At 47.0% G+C, this 25,362-nt stretch overlaps 1 protein-coding gene across 3 annotated transcripts in view; it reads right to left on the reverse strand.

Annotated features, from left to right (window-relative positions):
- The window catches only part of RNFT2 (ring finger protein, transmembrane 2), a 67,645-nt gene that overhangs the window by 40,848 nt on the left and 1,435 nt on the right, over positions 1-25,362 (reverse strand). For all 3 annotated transcript variants that reach the window (XM_041728325.1, XM_041728327.1, XM_041728326.1), the window contains exons 2-7: positions 24,847-25,019; positions 24,275-24,333; positions 19,101-19,579; positions 18,634-18,710; positions 15,546-15,646; positions 11,981-12,134 (exon numbers count right to left, since the gene is read on the reverse strand). In XM_041728325.1, the coding sequence (XP_041584259.1) occupies positions 11,981-12,134; positions 15,546-15,646; positions 18,634-18,710; positions 19,101-19,579; positions 24,275-24,333; positions 24,847-24,870 (894 nt within the window). In that variant the 5' untranslated portion in view covers positions 24,871-25,019. The remainder of the gene's footprint in view (positions 1-11,980; positions 12,135-15,545; positions 15,647-18,633; positions 18,711-19,100; positions 19,580-24,274; positions 24,334-24,846; positions 25,020-25,362) is intronic.

The raw sequence follows: 25,362 nt of genomic DNA on the forward strand, positions 1-25,362 counted from the left end.
GGGATGCCTGGGTGGCTCAGTGGTTGAGCATCTGCCTTCAGCTCAGAGTGATCCCAGGGTTCTCGGATCGAGTCCTGCATTGCGTTCCCCATAGGGATCCTAATTCTCCCTCTGCCTATGGCTCTGCCTCTGTTTGTGTCTCTATAAATAAATAAAATCTTTAATAATAATAATGTATCCTCAATAACTAGGGAGATGGCAGAAAGTTGGGACACACAGAATGAATGCAAAAGCACTCTCCTGAGAGGACATAAGTGGGGAAACCGGTGTGTGGATGTATTAGTTTTCCAGGGCTGCCATCACAAAGTGCCCAGACTGGGTGGCTTGAACAACAGACATTTATTTTCTCAGTTCTGGAGGCTGGAAGTCTGAGATTGAGGTGTCAGCAAGGTTGGTTTCTTCTGAGGCCTCTCTCCTTGGCTTGCAGATGCCTGCCTCCTCCCTGTGTCATTACGTAGTCTTCCCTGTGTGTGTGTGTGTGTGTGTGTGTGTGTATAAATTTCCCCTTTTATAAGGACACCAGTAGGATTAGGGCTCACTAAAGACTTCATTTCAAATTAACTGCCTGTTTAAAGGATAGTTCTCCAAACAGTTGTGTTCTGAGATACCAGGGGTTAGAACTTCAACATACGAATTTGGGGCAGGGGGACACAATTCAGCCTGTAACAGTAGGGGAGTTGACTCAGGATCATAAAACACATTTAACCTAGGGTTTCTTGACCTTGGCACTGCTGACACTTTGGATCATTCTCAGTGGTGGGGCACTGGCCTGTGCACGTAGGATATTTAGCAGTATCCTTGGCCTCTATCCACTAAAAACCAATAGCAATCGCTCCCAACCCCATTGTGGCAACCAATGATGTCTCCAGAAATTGCCAAAGGTCACCCCTCACCCCACTAGTTGGGAACCACTAGTTTAACCCCTTCTAGCACCCCCAGTACAGGACTCTGGGGCAGATGCATCTGGCCCTGGGAGAAGTTCTGCACTTTTATACACAAAATGATGTGCCATAAGGACTGGAGCATAGGCCTAGGCCATCCAGACCTGCCCTAGGGTAGACAGATATCTGCTCAGGAGGGCAGGGCAGAGAGGTGAATGCCTGACCTCCAGAAGGGGAGGGAGACACACTCAACAGGAAATCACTCTGAAAGTAAAAGTGCTGGGTTCAGGACCCAGAAAATAGAGGGATTTTCACAGTCTGAAAAGCCTCATGAATCCTCTCTGCTCTCATCAGAGAAAACTACCTTTCCTAACTTTTGTCTGCTCTCCCTCTCCTGCCCTGTACTTGGAGGCGAGCTGGTGAGGCTGGCATCTCGTGGAGTCTCACTCAACAGGAAGATCGGGTTAAGATGATTTTGGACTTAGGAAGGGCTTCCTCTTTCCTATTCTTTTTTTTTTTTTTTAAGATTTTATTTATTTATTCAGGAGAGACACACAGAAAGAGAGGCAGGTTCCCTGTGGGGAGTCTGATTGGGACTCGATCCCAGGACCCCAGGTACAGCCTCTTTCCTATTCTTACAGCAAAGACAGAAAGTTAATCAAATGCTGGGTTCTTTGGAGGAAACACTTGAGCGAAGCCTTTCCTTGTTTTCAGTTGTGGTTGATGCTAGTAACTACCCAGCAAGCTAGGTACATGGCCTTCTACCTTCTGAGAACCTAAGAGGCTGAGAACCTCAAGATGACCACTTTAGGGATGAGGAACCTGAGATGTCCAAAGAGTGAGGTCACTTGCTCAAGGTCATGTGAGGAATACATCAAGGTGCCAGAGTTTGAATGAGGTTTTGCTCAAGGCCAGGGTCTTCTGTTCTGTGGAGCCACCTCCACTTACTAGAGCTGGAGGGCTCTTAGACAAATACCAGCTTTTATGTTTCCCTCTATCTGAGAAATGGGCAGAATGACAGCTGCCTGCTACCTATACCATTGGAAGGTTGAATAAACCCTGTCCTCAGAATGTTCCAGAACAGTGATGTCCAACGAATGTTCTGGGATGACGGAAATGTTCAATATCTGTGCTGTCCAAAATGGTAGCCTCCAGCCATGGCTGGCTACCGAGTGCTGAAAACATGGCCAGGGCAACTAGAGAATGGGATTTTAAGTTTAACTGATTTAAATGTAAATAGTTACATGTGGTGGAACCTGGCTGGCTCAGTTTGTGGGGCATGCAGCTCTTGATCTTGGGGTTTTAAGTCTGAACCCAACATTGGGTTTGGAGATTTCATAAAAATAAAATCTCTATTTAAAAAAATAAAACAAATAGTCACATGTTGCATGTGGCTGCCATACTGGCCAATGCAGCTCTAGAATTCTGGATGAAGAGTATTTCATTTTAATAAAAAGAAGGAGCAATGCGTACAAGCCAGATTTTTTGTTCTTTCTACTTAATAGGAGTTAGAGATGCATGTTTCAAGAACAAGATTTTTGCTCTTTTAACTAGGTCTGGATTAGGTTAATATAAAAACTGGTTTCATACTTATTTTTATATTCTCAGGGTATAAGATCGCCCATGTCAGTCCACAGGTCCTAAATAATGTTGTGGGGTGGGCTGGGGAGGGAAGAATGTGGCCAAGAATCCTATGTTCCCAAGGAAGGAAATAAAATAGGGGTGTGGTAATACAGGTTGAGGACAACCATTTTCAGCAGGGTGGCCAGGGATATGACACGGTCTCAGAATAAGTGACCCTGGAGCAATGGAGCAAGACTTGAATGATGGAAAGGAGATAGCCATGGGGACAGAGGGAAGAAAACTGTCCCAGAGGGAGGAAACAGTAAATGCAAAGAGCCTGAAAGGGAAGGTGCTGGGTGCATCGGGGAGACCCTGAGGCCACTGGTGGTGGATCCAGAGTGAGCAAGGGAGACAGTCACTAGTGATAAGGTCAGATAGTTGGGTAGGAGCCAGATCAAGCAAAGCTAAGACATATGGGTCATATAAGTTATCTGGATTTATAATGATAAGTGGGTGTCTAGACATGCAGCCAGTGTGATGGTTTAGGGTTAAGGTTGCCAACCAGTGGTTGCCAACCTTAACCCCATCCCCATTTTGGCTGGCCAATGAGCAAAGCTCTCCTGGGAGGCCCAGGTGTGAGAAGATTCCTGACAGGCATTCCAGTGTCTGGAGGCACCTGGGAATTGGTGGCTCACCCAGCCTCACACGTCAGGGACCACAGAGCCATCAAGCAAATCCAAATGCCAAAAGCCCTTCCAGTATAACGATTATCATATTAAAAACCAACCCACCCTCTCAGTGGATGGCATGGAGGCACAGGACAGAGCATCTGTGCTGTGTGCCATTAGGGGTCCCTGACAGATGTGCTCTTCCCCCTCCCTCCCACCTCCCCAGCTGCAAATGAAGACCCGTCCTTTTCTTCTGCCCAGACAAGGATTGATGAGGATTCGGAAGAGCACTCAGACAGGCAAGGAAAGGCTGTGAACCTTTTCCAAGCCTGCAATTTATCTTGAAGAGACTATTCACATCACTTTTTACAGGCTGGATTATGCTCTGACCTGGCACATTAATCTCGCCGAATAAAATAATAATAATCAGAAAAAGGGAGCTGGACAGTTGCCAGGGAGGCATTAATAATTGTCACCCATACCTTGGCAGCGCAGGGAAAGGGTGTCAGGTCCCATCCCCACCCCTTTGCCCCCAGAAGTGCCTGCAAGAGGGGGAAGGGAGTGAAGAAGCCATAGTCTGAACTTGGGGGGATTTTGTATACATGGTGGGGACCCCTCTCCTTAATCAACACTGAGCAATTTCACAAACCAAACCAGGGAATGTACATAGGAGGGAATCTGGCCCTAGTAACTCAGACTAAGGATTCTGGTGTCAGACTCCCTGAATTCAAATCCCTGCTCGGCCACTTACAAGCTGTGTGGTCTTGGGCTATCTCCTGAATCTCTCACTTTGATTGTTTTCTCCTCTGGAGAACATGGATAAAGGCAGTACCTGTTGGAATGTAAAACGGTATAGCCACTGTGGAAAACAATAGGGCGGTTCTTCAAAAAGTCAAAGAATTATCCCATGACCCAGCAATTCCACTCCTAGGTATGTACCCAGAAAAAATGTGTTCAAACAGATGCTTGTTAACAAAACATAACAAAAAAACAGATACTTGTACACAAATGGTTGGAATAGCACTTTCACAATAGCTGAACAGTGTCCATGAAACCCAAATATACATAAATGGGTGAATGGGTAAATAAATGGTGGTGTACCCACGCAATAGAATGTGATTCAGTCATAAGCAGGAAAGAGGTCCTGACACCAGCTACAATGCAGATGAACCCTGAAAGCATTATGTATAGGGGAAGAAGCCAGGCACAGGGTCACATAATGGATGGTTCCACTTATTTGAAATGTCCACAAAATCCAGCAGATTAGTAGTAGTTGCCAGAGGCTAGGGGTGCATGAGGGGGAGTGACTGTGAGCGAAGTGGGGAAGGCTCCATTTGGGGTGATGAAAATGTCTTAGAACTAGACAGAGGGGACAGTTACATATAACTGTGAATATACCAAATGCCACTGAATTGTAGGCTTTACACTGATTACTGGTTAATTTCATAGTACGTGAATAGGACTTGGATTAGAAAAAACACAAAAAACAACAGCCCTTGCCTTGTAAAATGTCAGAAGGAAATGAATGTCTGGCCCGTTCAGAGCGAGCGCCTACTCCACATGAGCTGCTCCTCCTGCTAGGTGGTAACTATGGGGTTTGCAACCTTTGGCATGTGATTTAACCCAGTTTCTGCTCCGTGACAAGAGAAACCAACATCTACCATCCCAGGATTAAGGCTGAATGAGACAATGTCTTCTGTAGACTATAAAGTCCACGAGTATGGGGATTTTTGTCTACTTTGTTCACTGATATATCCTCAGTGCCTAGAACAGTGCCTGACACACAGTTGGCACTTAGGCAATATTTCTTGAATGAATATCATGGCTTAACACGCTGCCTAGCTCCTAGGAACTGCTCAGTAATGCTTGGCTGTATTTATCATTATTAGCTTGACTTCTAGGTTTCTTTGAGGCTCCCTCTATGGTCCTTCCTAGCACAGAGGAGTAACTGCTTTGCTTTGTGGATTTCTGCGTCTTCATGACAGAGTTGTTTGGACAGCTACCAAATACAAGAGGTTTAAGCTGAGCTGGGAAAGGAATTTAACTCTTGCTGCTGGTATAAGAGGAGGTGGTGAGATTTAGTGTAGTTGGCTAGGCTATCACTCATTCACTCACCTATCCAGCTACCCACCTGTCCATCTGTCTGTCCATACGTCCAGCCATCCATCCATACATCTATCCATCCATCCACCCACCTTCCTCTCCAGTCATCAAATTCATCCATCTACCTATATATCTAATGCATACATGTACCTCTATATACATATAATAAATGCTTCTGAGTGCATATGAGATGCCAGCAACCCATTGACAAACAAGCTAGATGCATTCATTTCTGCTGTCACGGAGGTGACAAGCAGAGAAGGCAGACAACTAAGCAAGCAATTATAGTCAGGGTAGGGAGTGCTAGAACAGGAGTATAGGGTGCTCTGGGAGTCCTCGTCAGGGGCACCATCCCTAGCCTAAAGGGGCAGGGAAGGTTTCTATGAGGCTGTGATCCAAGGAGTGGGAGTTAATTATGACACAAAGCAGGGGAAGGGTCTTTGAGGCAGAAGGATCAGCAGGTGCAGTGGGTAGGAGACTGGATGCCACACAACCCACTCTGGAAACTGTACAAGCTAGTTATGCAGTGTCTCGGTGCCTTGGGCTTCTCATCCAGAAAACTGGATAAGGAGAACATTTATCACGTGTTGGTACTAGTCGGTGTGTGCAGAGACACGAGAGAAGTAGAATTGGGCTGAAGCACAGAGAACAGGGTGAGAGGCTGGGGGAGGGAAAAGGCAAGTGTAGGGAGAATGCAGGTGGACAGGTAGGTGGGAACAGTGGCAGAGGGCTGCAAAGCCTTGCCTGCCTCTGTCCAGCAATGATCAACCCGCCCCTCCCTCCATCCCATATCCAGAAAGTTTTTTTATCTTTGCAGCATCTCAGGCAGGGTTTTGTTAATATCTCAATTCTTCACAGGATGAAACGTGTTCAGGGGCATGAAGTGACTCACCAGAGGCCTTGTGGCTAGAATGTGGCAGGGTTAGGAGGGGCCAGGAGCTCTGGCATGTGGCTGGTTCAGGGCCTGGCAGGGACCCTCCTGCAGTGGCCAGCCTTGGGAGTTGGAAGATGTGGGTTCTTACTCTGATTCTATCACTGAGTGGCTAGGTGTCTTGTACCTCGTTCAGCCTCAGGATAGTCAGTGAAGAAATGGCCAAGGACACCTGCCCCTAGAACCTGCAAATGTGACCTTATCTGGAAAAGGGGTCTTCATTAAGACTCTTGGCATGAGGGCGCCTGGGTGGCTCGGTTGGTTGAGTGTCTGCCTTTGGCTTAGGTCATAATCCTAGGTCCTGGGATAGAGCCCAGGCTCTATGTCAGGCTCCCTGCAAAGCGGGGGGTGGGGGGGGGGGTCGAGTCTGCTTCTCCCTCTGCCTCTCCCCCTGCCCATGTGCTCTCTCGCGCTCTCTCTCATTCTTACTCTGTCTCTCAAATAAATAAGTAAAAATCTTAAAAACAAACAAACAAACAAACAAAACTCTTGGCATGAGAAGAATATCTTGGATTACCCAGAACCCTAAATGCAATCACTTATATCCTTAAAAGAGACAGGGACACTTCATGCACAGAGAAAGCCACATGGCCAAAGAGGCAGAGACTGGAATGGAAGCCACAAGCGACACCAGCAGCCATCAGAAGCTGGAAGAGGCAAGGAATGGATCCTCCCATAACATCTAGAGGGAGTGCTGCCCTCCAACACCTTGATTTCGGCCTAGTGATATGGACTTTGGACTTCTAGCCTCTGGAACTATGAGAAAACAAATTTCTGTTGTTTTAACGAACCAGATACAGGGTGATTTGTCTCAGGATCATGAGTTTTTCATCTAGAAAGAGGTGATAATAAATTCTCTCTTACAGAGCTGATGAGAGCCTGAAGTAAAGATATGGGAAAGAATCTAGCAAGAATCAGACTGTATTAGGTGTTTAGTAACCATACCTGCCTGCTTTCCTTATCCTTCTCCCACATCCACTTTGAAGTAGAGCTTGGGCTGTGAAGCTGTGAGGCTCTGGGTAGCCCAGCAATAGCATGAAGCGGTAACAGCTCTGTGACTCTGAGAAGCAACCTACCCCCTCACCGCCCATCTCCTACCCATCCATGAGAGTGATGGTACCCACCTAAAAGGAAGGGGCCACATAAGGAATCACACAAGAAATACTCTTAGCAAAGTTTGAGGTACACAGTTGGTGCTCAATAATTCCAAACTATTATTATTCCAGACAGTTGATGCTCAGTGAGCATCATCACGTGGCTAGGTTTATGTCTCTTGCCCTCAGTAGACACTGAAAAGATTTCCCATCTTATTTCTATCTGGAGATAGTCCACCGGAAGGCACAGGGTAAGGACTGAGTAAACTCCACTTTCTTCACCATGTCGCTCACCCACCGGTTTACTGAGACCTACCCTGCCTGATGCCGCACTCAGTCTTGCAGACAAAACAGACTTTCAGTTTATGGGAAGGAGGACATGGGCCTAATAATCACATGAACAGGTAATCCCAAAGTGTCACAGTGCTAAGAAGGAGAAGGTTTGGGGGATCTGAGTGGAGGCCCCAGAGATGAGCATCTGGGGCCACCCCCTGACAACAGCAGCCCAGACTAGGGAGGGACTAAAGCCAGTGTAGATGCAACAGTGGCCCCTACTCTTAAAAGTGTATATTTGGGCAGCCCAGGTGGCTCAGTGGTTTAGCGCTGCCTTCAGCCCAGTGAGTGATCCTGGAGACCCAGGATTGAGTCCCACGTCAGGCTCCCTGCGTGCTTCTCCCTCGGCCTATGTCTCTGCCTCTCTCACTCTCTCTCTGTCGCTCATGAATAAATAAATAAAATATTTTTTTAAAAGTGTATAATTTTTAAAAGTGTATAATTTGATAAGCTCATTACATGCACACACCTGTCAAACCATCACTGCAGTCAAGACAGTGACTATATCTATTACCCCTTGGTAATCCCTCCCTCTGATCCCTTCGGGCAACACCCTAAACTCAGTTACATTTTCTGAAGTTTATATAAATAGGATTATAAGGTATACTCTTCTTGGTTACAGTTTCTTGTACTTAGCACCATTGTTAACTATTTTAAGATTCATTTATTGTTTGTAACAACAGAGCTGACCCTTAAACAGTACACCATCAGGGGCACTGACCTTCGCGCAGTCAAAAATCTTCAGATGATTTTGACTACCTGAAAACTTGACTAACAGCCCACTGTTGACCAGAAGGCTTACTAGTAACAGAAAGTTGATAAATACATATCTTAGATGTTATATGTATTATACACTGCACTCTTAACAATAAAGTAAGCTAGAGAAAAGAAAATGTTAAGGAAATCGCAAGGAAGAGAAAATACACGGACAGTCCTGTGCTGTGTTTATCAGAAAAAATTCTTGTACAAGTGGACCTGTGTGGTTCAAATCCATGTTGTTCAAGGGTCAGCTGTAGTTCATCCCTTTACATCGCTGAGCTGTATTTTGTTGCATGGAGATACCAAAATCTGTTTCTCTCCTCACCTATTAATGGAAATGTGGGTGCTTTCCAATTTGTGGCTATTATAAATAAAGCTGTATGAACATTCACACAAAAATCTTTACATACACACAAGCTATCACTCCTCTTGGGTGCATGCCTATGGGTGGGAGGGCTGGACTGTACGGCAGGTGTTTCCCTCATCTTTTAAAAAACTGCCAAACTGGGGCACTGGGATGGCTTAGGGGTTGAGCCCAGGTCATGATCCTGGGGTCCTGGGATCAAGTCCCGCATCAGGCTCCCCACAGGGAGCCTGCTTCTCCCTCTGCCTATGTCTCTGCCTCTCTCTCTTTGTCTCTCATGAATAAATAAAATCTAAAAACAAAACAAAACAAAACAAACAAAAACACACACACACACAAAACCCCGCCAAATTGGCTTCCAAAGAGGCTATATCACTTCCATTCCCACTGGAAGCGTCTGAGTTCCAGTTCTCCCACAGCTCTGCCCACCTGTGGTATGTGGTGTGCTCGGACCTTTTCACGTTGGCCACCATCATTCACGTGTGTGTCATCTCATTGTGGTTTTCATTCCTAAAAACTAATGATGCTGAACATTTTTTCAGGTACGTATTTGCTACCAGTAGATCTTCTTTGGTAAAGGGTATTTAAATATTTTGCTTGCTTATTAATTGAAAAAGAGTTTAACACATCTGTTCTTGACGAAGGTGTGGGCAGGATAGAGGGAAGGCAACCAGGAGTGAAGAAGCTTCCACAGGAAGGGAGCTGTTATCTCCCTAGAGATTCATTTACTGTTTGAAGAAGAAATGGAAAGAGTGAGAAGGGCATAATTACTAGTTCTTGACAGGAAGCTGTCTGTGAGGGGCTGCCCACGATGGGACCTGTGTGTTCAGAGCGGTTTCCTATGTCTGTGAAAGGGGATGGTAGTCAAAATAGTACATCCATGGGGCTGTGCAGATTCAATGAGCTTATGTGTATAAAGCACATAAATAAATAAATAAATAAATAAATAAATAAATAAATAAATAAATAAATAATCTTAAAAAAAAAAAAAAGCATTGTGAATCATTCACTGAGCATTTATTATGTGCTGAGCATGGGGCAGAGCAGTTCCAGTTTCCTACCAACAAAATTTCTTATGAGGTTAGCACTCAGGAGGAAGCTGCCATTCCTATCATCATCTGACAGATAAGGAAACTAAGACTCAGAGACATTTTGTCATCTGCCCAAAGTCACACAGCTAAGAGGGGGTATAGCTGTGACCTGAATGTAGATATGCCTAATGCTAAAGTCTGCGTGCCTGGCCATCAGGCCACACTGCTTCCCACTGTCAAGTCCCTGCCGCCTCCCTGGTACGTGGTCTGAGCTCAGGGGGTGAAGGGTAATGTTGATGATAGTCTTGGAGGGGCAGGTGGGGAGGCATCTCGGGACTTCCTGAGGTCTGTTTCCTTGTTGTCTTTCTGTCTATGCCATTTTAGACTCCCTGAAGCTGCCTCTGAACAGCAAAGCTGTGGCTTTGTCTAAGGAAACCGCAATAGCCTAGGATTGTGGTTCAACTGGATAAACTACATGGTGGGAGAGTAAAGGTGAGATTGGGCGGGGCGGGGGAGGAGAATCGAACTCAGATCTCTCTATTGGTCTCTGCCCACAGTTGCTGACAATGAGCTCCTAAATCCCTTGGAATTTCCTGGAGTATCCTTGGTTCTAATGAGATTCCTGGTGGGCTCCGGGATGGGGGTTGCTCACCAGAAAAACCAAGCCATGATTAGAAGCTTAGGACTTTCAGCCCTACCTCCCTTATTGCAGAGAGGGGGGGATGGGCTGGAAATGCAGTTAGTGATTGATCGTGCCTATGTGATATGGCTTCCACAAAAATCCCAATAGTGTGGGGTTGAGGAACACATCCACATACCAGGAGGGTGATGTAACCCAACTCCATGGGGACAGGAGCTCCTGTGCCCAGGACCCTTCTAGACCTCACCTTATGTGCCTCTTCATCTAGCTATTTATCAGTATCCTTTATCATATGCTTTATTACACAACAAGTAGGTAAATAAAAGTGTTTCCTTGCGCTATTCTAGCAAATGACTGAACCCAAGGAGTTGGGGAAGCACAGGTGACAATCTCAGACTGGCAACTGGTACCTGAAGTGGAGTGGGTACATTTTTGTGGGACTGAGCCCTTCACGTTGTGGGATGGGATGCTGCCTCTAGGTAGATAATGGTGGAATTGAGTGGAATTGTAGGACACCCAGCTGGTGCCAGAGCATTGCCTAATGTGTGGGAAAACCACATGTGTGGTCAGAGTGCTGAATGTGTGAGTAAAGGAGGGACACAGTAGTGTTTTTCCTATTCACTTGACCAATGGCTTTGGGCACTGAAGATGGACAGGCCAGTTCCAACCTGTTGTCCTTCCCGCCAATGCCTGGTATGAATTCGGAGTATTCTGAAGATGAAAAGATGGCTGCCTTTACAGAATGGAAAGCAGGATGCTTCAAAAATTCCTTAGTGCATCTCCCTCTGTCTAGATTCCCTGCTTCAAGTCTCCTTGCAGAGGCAATGGCATTAACTAACCCCTAAAGATGCTGTCTTTTCCCAAGTCTGCTCAGTCCTCTGAATTACAGTAGTTACCTCCCAAGACCTCTCTGGGCCAACATCTGCCTGTAGGCCTTTCCAGTGGGCAAAGCACCATCACCTCTACACCCCATCTTATGTCCACAGCAGACATCCCTCATCAATCATGGAATTTGTTTCTTCTGAGCCTCAGGGACTTTCCCTCTATTTTTTTTTTAAAAGATTTTATTTATTTATTCATGAGAGACACAGAGAAAGAACCAGAGACATAGGCAGAAGGAGAAGCAGGCTCCCTGTGGGGAACCTGATGCAGAACTCAATCCTAGGGCCCTGGGATCACTCCCTGAGCCAAAGGCAGACGCTCAACCGCTAAGCCACTCAGGTGTCCCAGGACCCTTCCCTTAAAAAAAAAAAACAATGCTTCTAAAGTCACACAGAATTGAAACCTATGATAGCCATCCTTCCCTGGGAGAAGCAGGACCTAGGGCATGGCGACATGCTTTTTTCCTGGCACAGATGAAATTTACAGGAAAACTGCAACAAGGGCCATTTTGAACAATGAAACTTAGAAGCACCCTTGCAGAAGAGAGGAAGGGGACAATACAGAACATGCTCAGGCTCAGGGAACTGTAAGAGGTGGGTGACAGGCCCTGTTTATTTGATATGCTGGCATCAGCTCTGCCTACATTTATTCTTCCCACCTCCAGAGAGTGCCCCAAATCCCCTGCATGGTCAGTGGGACTGGGCTACTGGGTGGCCACAGCCAGTGCCTACCTTGGACTTGACAGCCAGGATGATCTTGGGCAGGGCCACTATGAGGCACTTGAGGGCGATGGTGACATACTTGAGCACAAAGTCAGCAATGCCCACAATCCACAGCAGGTCGAAGAAGTCCAGTGTCTCCAGGTTGGGCTTCAGGAATATGAGGCTGGTCGGGGGAGGAGGGGAGTAAAGGGGAAGATGGTTCAGAGAGTCAGGATGCTCAATGAGGATCCCTGGCCATTGGCAGTTCCTCCTATTCACTCTGGGAGGCTTGTATTACCTGTAGAAAGAGTACTGAACTGGGAATCGGACATCCTTGTCCTGTTTTTGAATCTGCTACTAACTTGCTGTGTGATCTCAGGTGGGTATTTAGCCTCTGAGCCTCTGTTCCCCTGAGGGCTATGCAACAAGATTGGCCAGGAACATCATTAATTAAGGTGTCCTTCAATTTTAGAATCCACAACAGGCTTCAAAAGAGGAAGCAAAAGGAAGGTAGTCAGGCAGGCTAGCCAACACTATGTTCGGAGGAGGGGAATTGATGTGTAGGCACTGTGCTAAGCCCTCTATCTATTGTATCTCCTTGCCCTGCACAGTGAACACCACTTATTCCCACTTTATAAATGAAGAACTGAAGCTTGGAGAGGTGGAATAAGTTGCCTAAGGTCACACGACATAAGTGTTTGGGCATTAGTATCAGAGAGACCCAGAATTTGAATCCAGTTTTCTCCATTTATTGAACCTTGGGCAAATAATGTTATCTCTGTAAGCCTCAGTGTCTTCATCTGCAAAATGGGACTCATTCCCTCCTTCATAGTGTTATTGGTGGAAATCAATGGGATAATAGACACCTATGGACCCCGCTGTGCAGCAGTGACAGTAAAAGCAACTCTACGAGGTAGGCACTGTTACAAACCCATTTTGCAGATGAGGAAACAGAGGCACAGAAAGTTAAAGTAACATGCACAAGGTCCTACAAATACTAAAAGATAAAGGTGAATTCAGACCCAGGTATCCTGGCTGTGGTTAATGCTTTGGATCTTTTTCTATAGCAGCCATACTCTATACTGTATACTTGGAGTATGTAAACCTATTTTACTGATCTGTGACCAGGTAAGTTAACTTCACGCTCAGTTTTTGTATTTGCCCTGTTAAACACAGACAACAAGCCATTCTGCACCTGACATGGGTCCATGGACCATGCTTTGAGTAGCACTGCTCTCTAGCACCTGAGAATGATGTTGTTCATAATAATAATATAATAGCTAAGTTATCTTGGGTGTTCACATCATGCCGGTCTATTCTATACACTTTACATGTCTTAACTCATTTCATTTTCCCAAAGACTCTATGAGGCAGGTTCTGTGATTATTCCAATCTGAGCTGGAAAAATTGGAGTCCTAAGAGATACAGTCACCTGCTCATGGCTCTTGATGAGAATGGGAGCCAGGATAGGAACCAGCACCCAACTGTGCTGGTCCACTCATTTTTCCTCCTGCTTGATTCGAGGCTCTGAGTGAAGGCCACATCAAGTCCTCTCTGTGCCCCCATAAAGCAAGGAACAGTGCACACAGCCCAGCGTGGATGTTTTCTGAATGCTTCTGCTATATTCTGCTGGGCTGGCAGGAATTAGCACAAACTGGGCTCTCTTATTATAGCATCCTAGCAATGAACCAGTCTATTTCTCACTTTTATTTTTAAAAATATATTTCTATTTATAATAAAGATCCTCAAAGAGGAAGAGTGGAGCAAAATCAATAAAAACCAATCTATTTTGGCAACCACTCCTGATTCCTTCTGTGTCCTTTTCATGTTCTAGTCTTGTCTCGGGTGGACACCTCACCTCCGGGTTTGAACGGCCATCCACGTTATAGCCCAGGAACAGGCTGGCAGCCCTGGGCACTCTCTACCTCTGCTCCTGTCCTACCCTGGGACCTCGGGATGGTCGGCTGACTTCCATGCTCTGCTTCTCTATTACACTTCTGTGACGGCAATACAATGAGATCTGCCGTCCACTTTTATCATGAGCTGGTATTAGATTCACCTGTCTGGGTTGTAGTCCACCGTCTTAAGGGCTTTTTCATGTTTTTCATGTTTTTGCATGAGAGGCAGGGTCAGTATTTTTGCAGATTGATCACTAAGCCCACTTTTTATATATATATATATTTTATTTATTTGAAAGAGAGAGCTCAAGCACATGTGGATGTGGGGGCAGGGGAAGGGCAGAGGGAAAAGAGAATCTTAAGCAGACTCCACACCCAGTGTAGAGCCTAATGTGGGGCTTGATCCCAGGACCCTGACTGAGATCACGATCTGAGCAGAAACCAAGAGTCAGATGCTTAACGAACTGCACCATCTAGGTGTCTCTAAGTCCACTTATTTCTAATGTTTGCTATGAACTTTAATAGACTGATATATTTTATTGTAAGTTTCACCCTTTGTTAGGCATCACTGCCAACAAGGACAGTAATGCACCATGAAATAATATCAATCATGATACGATTATGATATATCAATGTTTCAGTTTACCCAGTACTTTTCATGTATTCTAACATCTGGTCTTCCGAATAATTAGTCTGTCAGGTGGATAAAGCAAGAATAACCTGGTCCTGGTTTCACAAGTGAGGAAACTGGCACAAGGAGTTTCCATTATTTGCCGAATGGCACAAAGCTGCTAAGTGAAGGATGCTGATCATCAGATTTCAAATGCTAGGAAGATTTAATCTCCTAGGAAGAAGATTTAATGTCCTGTCAAGGACTGCCTACCAGGACGAAGACTCATTAGGAAAAGCTTCTTTAAGCCTCAGTTTCCCCACTTGCAAAATGGGGCCAGTAATACTCCGCTGGGTCACTGGGAGGTAAAATAAGGTAATGGCTATGGATATTACTTACGAACACACTCTAGACCACTGACATTATTATGGAATGGGGCTGAGCTCTGTTACTTTTCTCCTAAGCTTCTCTTTCTCTCTCTCTCTCTCGCTCTCTGTTTCTCTCTCTGTGCTGCCAATTTGACTCAGCCCTGGTTCGATGGGGGCACAGAGGTCTAAGCCTGCGAATGTAATCATGCCCAGAGATTGGCATGAGCTGGAAATTCATCCAAGTTTCTGGGAAACTCTACCTCCTCCACCCTCCACCCACCAGGACCTTGATATTCTGGGCCAGACAGTAATGCAGTGTGGGAGGTGTGTGGATGCCTTAGAACTAAGTCCTCAAATTGCTTTTATGGGGTGGTCCCAGAAAGTGGAGAAACTGCCCATTCCTCAAAGTCTATTTCTAAAAGGGACATACATGATTTGAAAGCTTGGCTGGAGTTTCAGCCTACAGGCCCTCACTGGCCAATCCTCTCCCACCTACCCACCATGTAGTTACTAGAAAGTGTAAAATCACACATGTGGCTTACGGTATATTGCTACTAGAGAGCTCTGCTTTAGCATGCATGTATACAAGAGGGTGGAATTTAAAACTTACATGACACAGAACCACTGCATTATTCTCAAGTGAAGGAGTTGTGTGTCCTAAGCCCCAGAAAGCATCCCCACACGCACTTTTCCACTAGGGGCCAGACCCCTCTGCTCACCTGTTGTACAGCTGTTGAGAACTGAATGTATAGAGCACATATAGGGTGTTTCCTGCCAGAAAGGCCAAGATCCATAAGATGACCAGCACCGACCTCTTCTCCTGGAGACAAAGCAAGAGATCTGTAGGGATGCTGCAATACCAAAGGTGCACACAACAAAACATTCCAGAACGTTCTCTGACAAGTGGAAACTTTTCCCTTTCTCAAAGGTTTGGAAGAAGCAGGGCTGATGGTGAAGGGAAGGGCACTGACATCTTCCCACCCTGCTAGAACCCAAGGGGTGGTCCCAGAGAAGGTGACAGAAATGTAGAGCCTGCTATGTGAAAAAAGCAAGAAGGCTCTGTGGTTAGCAGCACAGATTCTGGAACCAGATGACCTGGGTTCAGATCCTTGATCTGTAATCACAGGACTGGGCAAGTTACTGAAACTCTCTGCGTTTCCTTCTCCTCATCTGTAAAATGGATACATATGAGACTCCGTTATAGAGTTATAAGAATTGATATCCACTAAACGCTTAGAACAGTACATGCATGTAGTGAATGTTAGTTCACATTCATTGTAAGGACCTGACACACACAGCAGGCAAGCAGCTCTTGCTCAAGGGGACGTGTTTTGAGCCTCAGTATGTGAAGATGGGAGTTTTGTTAAAGATTAAGTAAAATTTATAAATGTGAACTTCCAGTCTGGTATGGGCTCATGTCTTGAGCTCACTAAGTGGCAGGATCTATGATTCAGACTTTACAACCCAACACTAGATTCAGATCTATAGGCTGGTGAATTCTGCTCTTGCTTTTTCCAGCCTGGACAGCAGGACTACTATCCCGGCCTGACCATTTAACACAGGGCCACAGTTATAGGGTTAAAATTCAAGCTTACACACATGGCCAACAAAGTCTTTCCCCAAACTGTCCCTATTCTTTCTCCAGTCCCATTTCTGATTAGACCCCAGGAAGACAAGCTGGAAAACCTTCTTGGTTTCCTGTTTCCCAGCAGCTTCTCAGCCTGAGAGCCATCCCAGGGAATTTCTAGAGGAGGCACCGGGCAGGGTATGCTCCTGCCCATGTGCTCTGGGAGATACACACAGACCCCTGGCTGCTGATTCCCCAAAGCTCATCTCTTCCTGGATCAGGGCAGCTGCATTGCTGGAATAAGATGAGGTCATAACTTTCTCAGTGGAACCTTCTCTGTGGTTTGGTAAATGCTCCACTGTCTCCAGACACAGCTCAGTGCCCCATGCATGGTTATAGAGCACATTTCCATAGAGGAGACAAAATAAATGCATCTCCATCCACCCATTATTCCAGGAGTGGTCAAGGTTAATGACCCTAGAAACCACCTCCATCCAACCAACTGCTCTTATCAATGTGAATAATCTGCAAGGCAGCCCTTATTACGCCAATAAATAATGGATTCCAGTTTAATCCCCCTGTAAATCCAAATCAAAGGTGGAATACAAAGAGAGAATTAGCAATGCCCTGAAAAGCCAAACTCCGAAGGACAAAGGGGAGAGTTCTCCAGCAATAAGCTGATATTTCACAGAAAATAGGCAACACCAGCTGTGTCTTCAGAGGGTTCAAGGATGCCTACCTAGAACGTCTATTCATGGATATTGGAATCCTCTGACCACTAAAATTTAAGCCAAGGCACCATTTGGAATGTTACTGCATATGAGAGCCAGCCCCAAAAGTGTCCCACTCTGGTGTTGATCAACCTGCTGTCCTAATAGCAGCAGAAGGGAGTTTGCATTTAGAAGATAAGACCAAGGGTCAAGAAGAACCTCTGGCTCCATGCCTAGCACTAGACCTCAATGTGCTCATATGTCAAATGAAGACTGAGCTGCCCTCTGTGCCTTATAGAGGCCCAGATGCTTTTAAGAAAGCACCAGAGAATGACAGAGAGAAGATGGGTCAGAGAGGATGGTGGCTATTAGGGGATCACATGCACGGTAGAAGGCATAAGCTTGTTAAAAGTAGCTCAATTAAATGTCTCCTATATGCCAGGTCCTATGTTAAACATCTCCTAAGCACTACATCATTTGGCCCCCTTTATGCATGTATAAGATTGGTGTGAATGGTTCATTTTCCAGGGTGGCACCAGAGACTGAGATCCCCAAGGTAACCTATCCTAGGGACTGCACGCCGGTGGCTGGAGGAGATGGGATTTCAATCTGGGGGGAGCACAGCCCATAGGCCTAAGGCCTGAGTTCACAGCCGGACACTGCCACTTTCACAGACTATGTGATCTCATACACAATACACTTGGTGTCTCTGAGCCACTATCTCCTCATTGGGAAAATGAGGTAAGAATGACTCTGCCTCCCTCCTGGGATGCTGGGATAAATCTGCAAGATGAACTATGCTGCTGCCTGCCCAGCTTTTTGTGTGTGGCATGGTTAGTGCAGAGTGGGGATTAGATGGGAATTCAGGATGATGGTGGTGAGGCTGGATGGTGAAGCTAGTGAACCAGCAGCGCCAGTGGGATGGACTCAACTGCGAGAACAGCCAAACTGACAAGGGCGCTATGGGCATGTCAGGGAGACACTGCTGTTCGGAGGGTGTGGGGTAAGGATGTGGGGATCTGCCTGGAGTGGCAGGCAGAAAAGTGGCCTCCCAGAGATGTCCCCATCCTACTCCCCATCCTACTCCCCCATCCTACTCCCCATCCTACTCCAGATATGTTAGGGGAAGTTTGATTGATGATCAGCTTAAGATGAGGAGATGCCTGGATTTTCTAGCTGGGCCTGATGTAGTCACAAGAGTCCCTAAAAGTGGAACTGGAGACAGAGGGGAGAGGCCCAGGGACAGGTGGGCACAGAGGTGCAAAACTGTGGGCACAAAGGAGAAGGAACAGGGCCATGAGCTACAGAATGTGGGTGACTTCTAGACCCTGGGAAAGGCAAGGCAAGGGCCTCTCCTCTGAACCCTACAGAAAGAACAGTCGTGCTGACACCTGATCATCACCTGGAGAGACTCCCTTCAGACTTCTAATCCACAGAACTATAAGGGAGTAAGTCTGTGTTGCTTTAAGCCACTGAGCTTGGAGTCACATGTTACAGCAGCCTAGGAACCCGGTTGGCCAGGTGACTCACCTTCAGAGAGACCTGTTCTCGCAGCGTGGAGTTGGCATAGGCAAAGGTGCTGGCCATCCCGATGCACACGGCAATGCCTGCAGGACAGAAGAGGTCCTGGCTGCCCGCTCAGACTCATCAGGCCTGGCCCCAGCTTACCAGGGAGCAGGGATTACCAGGGATTAAAAAGTCACTACCCTCTATTCTTTCATGCCAGCCATGCAGCAGCAGAAATTTCTGCAGGACAAACGACAACCCCCACTGGACAGAGAACAAAACAGGCTCAGAGAAGGCGAGTGACTCGCCCCAGGTCACACAGCTGGTTGACCAGGATCGCAACCCACGTTGCGACTCAAAATTGCATATTCTTGAGGACCATGCACCATGAAGGCCTCTACAACCTTGCCTGGTGCTTGGGATAGAGGGCCCCTGACCTGGCAGGTGAAGCCCCCCGCCAGCTGCCACACCTGTGACCCCCTTGGACTCACCGAGCTTGTGCTGGAAGCACACTTTGGCCAGGAGAATCAGGATGAAGGGCAGGCCTTTCTGGAGCCAGCAGACCACGGCCTTCAGCTCGGACAGGGCAGGGGCGGGCGTTCCCGGCTGCTCGTCACCCCCCTCATCCGAGTGGGCACGATGGTCCCCGCCCACATGCTGCAACAGCGAGCTCCCGCGGTGGCCGCTGTGGTGGAAGTGGTGGTGGGGCTGGCGGTGGTGATAGGTGCCCCCCTCGCCCCGGCCCCCGCCCTCCTCCCTGGATGCAGGCATCTGGATGAACACGTCCCCGCCTCCAGCCGACGCCCCCAGCACCAGGCTGGACGGGAATGGGGTGGCAGGCAGGCTGCCTGCTGGGAGGCCAGGGAGGCCGGAGAAGAGCGCAGGTGGGGAGGCCGACTCTGCCTTCAGACTCTCAAAGACACCGCCTTCATCCACGCTCGCCTCGGAGCTGAGTGCTTGGCTGCGATTTCTGGGCCAGGAGGGAAAAGAGAGCCCCACCAAGTCAGGTGGAAGGAAAGACAGCACCCCAGTGGAGAATGGGGGGCACAAATAAAGGTATCAATATTGTAGCAGGCTGAATTGTGACCCTGCTCCCTATTTCTATGTTGAGGCCCTAACTCTCAGACATCAGAATAGTGACTGTATTTAAAGAGAGGGTCTTTGTAGGGGTGATTAAGTTAAAATGAGGTCATTAGGGTGGGTCCTCATTCAATATGACTAGTGTCTTTATAAGAGGAGATCAGGACACAGACACACACAGAGGGAAGACCATGTGAGGATCTGGGGGATAAAAGGAGGCCATCCACAAGCCAAGGAGAAAGGTTTCAGAAGAAATAGACCCTGCCCACACCTTGATCTCAGACTTCTAGCCTCCAGAACTGTCACACAATAAATCGCAACGTTTAAGCCACCCACAGTGCGGTACCTTATCACAGAAGCCCTGGCAAACTGAGACAAATAATACTAGCGATAGGCTCATAATCTTCACTGAAAACTTACAGTGTGACACGTACTTTTCTAACGGCTTCTCATTGATGAAATCATGAAACCCTCCTATCAACCCTGTGAATTAGGTACTAATATCACCCCATCTTACAGATCAAGGAACTGAGGCACGGAGAAAGTAACGCATCCTGAGTCACATAGCTGGGAAGGGAGAGAGCAAGAGAGATTCAATTACCTCCAGAGCCTGCTTTCTTCACCACTCTACCCAAAAGGCTGCACAGATTCTATGATTCTAGAATAACCTCAGGAACCCCTGGTCCTGTAATCTTCAATGACTCCCAGTTTCCAAGAGGTCCCAGCCTTGGTCATAGCTGGTATTTGGAGGGCAGCAGACAATAATTTCAAGAAGACTCAACAGAAAAGCCCACCCTTTCTAGGGGCCTTAGCAACCCTGCACTCACTGTTCTCATCTGAAGATGATAAAAAAAAAAAAAATTCATAGATAGAATTCCTATGGGATCAAATTTAGAACAGCCTTTTCTTTTTTTAAGATTTTATTTATTTATTTAACAGTGACAAAGAGCACAAGCAGGGCGAGGGGCAGAGGGCGAGAGAGAAGCAGGCTCCCTGCTGTGATGCAGGGATTGATCCTGGGACCCTGAGATCATGACCTGAGCCACCCAGGCGCCCTCAGAACAGCCTTTTCAACCTACTCAGCACATAGTAGGTGCTCAATACATGGGAATGATGTTCTCTAATCCCTAGGGAGAAACCTCAAGGGCCAACTGCCTTCTGTAGTCCTAAGCACAGCCTCCCATACTAGAATTCAGCAAAGGATTCTGTGGCTCTTTCAGAGCCATTGCTGGAGGAGCAGAGAGCCCAGAGTTACCCCCTAGCAGAATGGAGAGCCCTGAACTGGGTACATTTTCCCATGAGCCCCACGCCCTGGAGTTCCAGAGGTCATCTCTCTTGGGTTTGCCTTCTTTTCAAATGGGAGCATGATGTGGAAACTCAGGGTATACAACAGATGCAAGTGGAGCTGATTTGCTGGGTGTGTATGTGTCAGGGAGAGGGGCAAAGAGCCTCCCTCCCCCTCTCTCTTCCCGCCAAGGCGCCTCCCAGACCCCTATGGTACTTAAAATATATCATGACCTTACTGAATGTGTGAGCTGAGATCCACTTATCCTCTGGACCCCACAACCAAGGGCACACAGTAGGTATTCAGTTAAATATGCGCTAGCTTTCATCCAAGCACATCACACTAGACTCACTATAATCTACTGTCCACTCAGAGACCCAGATGTATTGTCAAAAAATGCATATTTGATTAGTTTGCTATCCCACTAAAAGGACTTCGCATTCTAAATTTCTTCTTGCAGGCTCAGATAAACATTATACATAGGGACTAGTATCATTCCCATTTTATGGATAAGGAAACTGAGGCTCAGAGGGGCAAAATTGTCAGATGTCATGGACTCTCTGGCCTCAAACTCAATGTCATCATGTGCCTTGTTCTCATTACCCAAGGGCTTCTTACTACAGGGTCTTTGCGTAGACACCAGGATGTCTTCCCAACCCCAGCCCATCCCACCTGGGTAACCTATGCCTGCCTGTTCATCAGATTTCAGCTAAAATCTCTCTTGCTGGGTGGAGCCCTCCCTACCTCCCAGACAATGACAGTGTCCTTGTTTCTTGTTTTCACTGTACCCTAACTCACTGCATGGGATTGATCCCAAGTGTCATTTCACTGCTTACCTCTGGCTCTCAACCCTGGATGCCCACTGTAACTACTCAGGGAAGCTTCTGAAAGATACAGGGGCCCAAGATCTAGTGTTAACCAACTGAATCAAAATTTCTGGGTGAGCCTTGACATCTCCAGTCCGTGAGAGCCCTGTAGGTGATTCTAACATTCAGTCAGCACCAAGAACAGCGCTTTAGACTGGGCCCTGCTCCAAGAGGTTGAAGATCATGATTGTTCTTAACTGTGTCACTCCTGGTCAGCACAATGCACTGGGCACACAGCATGGTCAATAAATACTGTTTCAAAGAATGAATGAATGGGCATACTCAAAGCTCTGAGAAGGCCTGCAACTGAAGAAAAAAATCAATTCTGTTGAAACTTGGCGTTACCCAACCTTATTTGACAATGAGATTCTTTTATTCTGTGGGAAACCTATTACCATCTTATAGGACACTGGTGAAACCCAACAGGGGAAATGGTGGCCTGGAGAAATCTTGGGGTTGGCTTCTCTAGCTCCATAAATTTGAGGAAATTATCATAAACCTGGTGCAAGGGAGGGATTGGAGATGGCTACCCACTCTCCCACCCCATAGCCCATGCCTGCTAAAAACCCAGCAGATGTATGTCCTACTCCCTTGGGCATGGCATAACAATAAAAACAATATTAATAACAACAACAACAGACACCATGGCTATGACCCTCAAGGGGCCGTGAGCTTTTTCTGCACATCAAGAAACTGAGCTCAGAAAGCAGGAGTCCTGGCAGGTGCCCACGCTGACCCACAGAGGGGCCAGCCTCTCTCTGCCATTGGGCCCTAGAAAGCCTTCCTGGCCCCCTTGAGCTCACCAGTACCGAGTTTACTGGGCTCAGGGGGCCTGTGGTACAACCAGGGAAGACTCAACCCACCAAGGAGCTTTTTATAGCTGGCCTCCCTTCCCTGGGCCTCTCCTCAGTATCCAGCTGAGATTTCAGCCTAAATGGGAAAGAATATTCCTCGGAGAACAGAGGCTGTGCTTCCACCTTAACTATTTCAGGGCCAGAATGTGAGGCAGCCCAGGAGGAGAAGTGGATCCATCCAGATAGGATGCAGTCATAATGTGGTGACTCAAAGTATGGGCAATGGGCTGGGGCCTGAATCTCACTCAGCCTGCTGCTTCCTGGCTATGTGACTTCAAGTAACTTACTTACCCTCTTTAAGCCTCAGTTTCCTCAATTGTAAAAATAATGGTAAAAGTAGTCCTGACCTGAAGAGGCTAATGTGAGGGTGGCACATGGTAAGCACGCAATATACAATGGCCATTATTTTTCTGCTGTCGTCTTTAGGAGCAGACAACGAGTCTGTGTTTCAGAGGCTAGAGAAAAGCTCAAGAGGCGCGATTATGTGCCAGATGCCCTGTTTGTGCATTTCCATACTCACTTGCTCATTTACAAACAACCCTGTTTTCTTATCTGCATTTTATGGATGGAGAAACTGAGATCTGGGGATGGAGTTGCTTGCCAAACGCACCACGGGTGGGAATGGCTAAGCTGGGATTTTGGCCAGTGTTCCTCCTTGTAGAATGGGCAGTGTTGATGTAAAACTCAGTCTTCAGGTGACTGGTAGACAGTCTGTGACTTCATTGTCAACCTTGGGCCTGCAGGGGACCCGGAATGGGATGTGAAGGTGGAGAAGTTCAGCTGCCTACTTCTCGGAGGTATGTGCCAGCACAGGCAGCGTCACAGTCTGGGAACAGACCTCCATGGTGTGTACTCTCCTGGCCTTCACTAGACAGTAATTCTAGCACATGAGTGTTTTCGCAGATTTTTCTATTTGTCTCTTAGGCATCTGCTAATGAGAGGACCAAATTAACAGTCAAAGTTGTTTATATCCCCAACCACTTCCTTATCTGACTCTGACACACCCAGCAAAAGTTGCCCCTGCCCTAAGCCCCCCAGGGCCAGGTACCAGAAAACTCGAGAACACCCCTATAGCCTGAGCCCACTGACATTTTTCACACAAACCAATCCTGAGTGTTTTCCCCTGCCACACAATAAAAGCTGTGGCCTCTGCTTTCTCCCTGTTTCTTTCTGCCTCCTGACTAGACTGCCTCCTGCTTCCCCGTGAGGCCCTGTCTAGTAAGGTGTGCCCCACTCTCTTGGGAAGTGTAAGTAACAAAAATCTTTCAGTGCCATTAGCTTCTCTATGTCCTCACTCACCTCTGTAAGGTAAAATCTGTGGGAACGATCATTGATGCAATGAGTCAGGTGGATTGCCTGTCTCACAGGCTTTAGGAATTACCCTAAATGCAATAGCAAGCTGCTGTGCATTGAGGAGTATATGCCATCACTGGGCAAAGCTGTTTCCAACCAGATCTCCTTTGCTCATCTCACAAGTAACTCTGAGAGGCAGGTCTCATTGGATCGAGATTTGGATTGCTGCAGACCATCTGAAGCCCAGAGCCTCCAGATGGAATGAAACCAGGAGAGGTCCTACCTACCTTTCAGGTGGACCGTTATCCGTGTTACTGCTGTGGCGCCTCTGCATTTTCCTTAAGACCTGAAAGTCAACAGAGGGCATGAGCCAGAGTCTCTCAACATTCCCATTGCTGGCTGGACTGCCAAGGCAACTGTAAACAAGTATTATTACTCCTACCTCGCATCCCCAGAGCTCTCTGACATTCTGCAAACCCTGCTTGCAACTGTTAGGTCATCCAACCCTTAATTCAACATTCAGTCCCAGGGAGGAAAGTGTTATTACCCCATTTGGTGGATGAGGATGTTGAGGCCAAGAAGTGGAGGAAGTCCTCATGTGACAGGCAGCAGTGAAATGTGCGGTAAAGAGGTGCTGGTGCTGGAGGATGAGAGTATAAGGCGTGGTTTTGGCATTGATGCTACTCCTAACCTTCCATGTGACCTTGGACCAATCAGTTACTTCTCTGTGGCTTCAGATTCTCCATCTATAAACTGGGAGGCTGGGGGTATAGAGCGACTGAAACCCAAAGCTACCTAAGAGCCCTCAGGTTTAATAAAGTGGGTAATAAGGATGTGAATTCTCATGGAGACATGTCACCTGGTTCACTGTGAGGAGCCACATGGACTTCAGAACTCCATGTTGATGACGCCTGAGGTGGGCCTTCAGGGCTCGGATGGGGTTGTGACCACGAGAGTCTAGAGAAAGTAGGCCTCTCCCTCCTCTTCCTCCAGAAGGTGCACAGGTCACCAGAGCTTATCAGCCTCCAAACCCTGGAGGGAACAGAACACTTCAGGGAACAATCTGTGGGATAGCTTGAACCTGAGAATGTCTTAGGGCATTGTGGGTAGCTCTAAGCACATGGTCCTATCTGCTCCTTACATCTGGCTAGCCTCTCAATGATCCCTCTTTAGGACTCCTGAGGATACTGTATTAACATATTTTGTCCTATTGTCAAACTATGAGTCCTGATTGGGGAACACAGAAAATATGTATTAGGCCCTCTAATGGCTTCTGATTTTAACCAGAATAAAATCCAAACTCTGTTCATTGCTTACAGGTTCTGCCCAAAGCAGCTTCACCTGTGTCCAATCTCATTTCCCTCTACTCTTCCTT

This window comes from Vulpes lagopus, chromosome 14 (genome assembly GCF_018345385.1).
Source record: "Vulpes lagopus strain Blue_001 chromosome 14, ASM1834538v1, whole genome shotgun sequence".
Classification (NCBI taxonomy): domain Eukaryota; kingdom Metazoa; phylum Chordata; class Mammalia; order Carnivora; family Canidae; genus Vulpes; species Vulpes lagopus.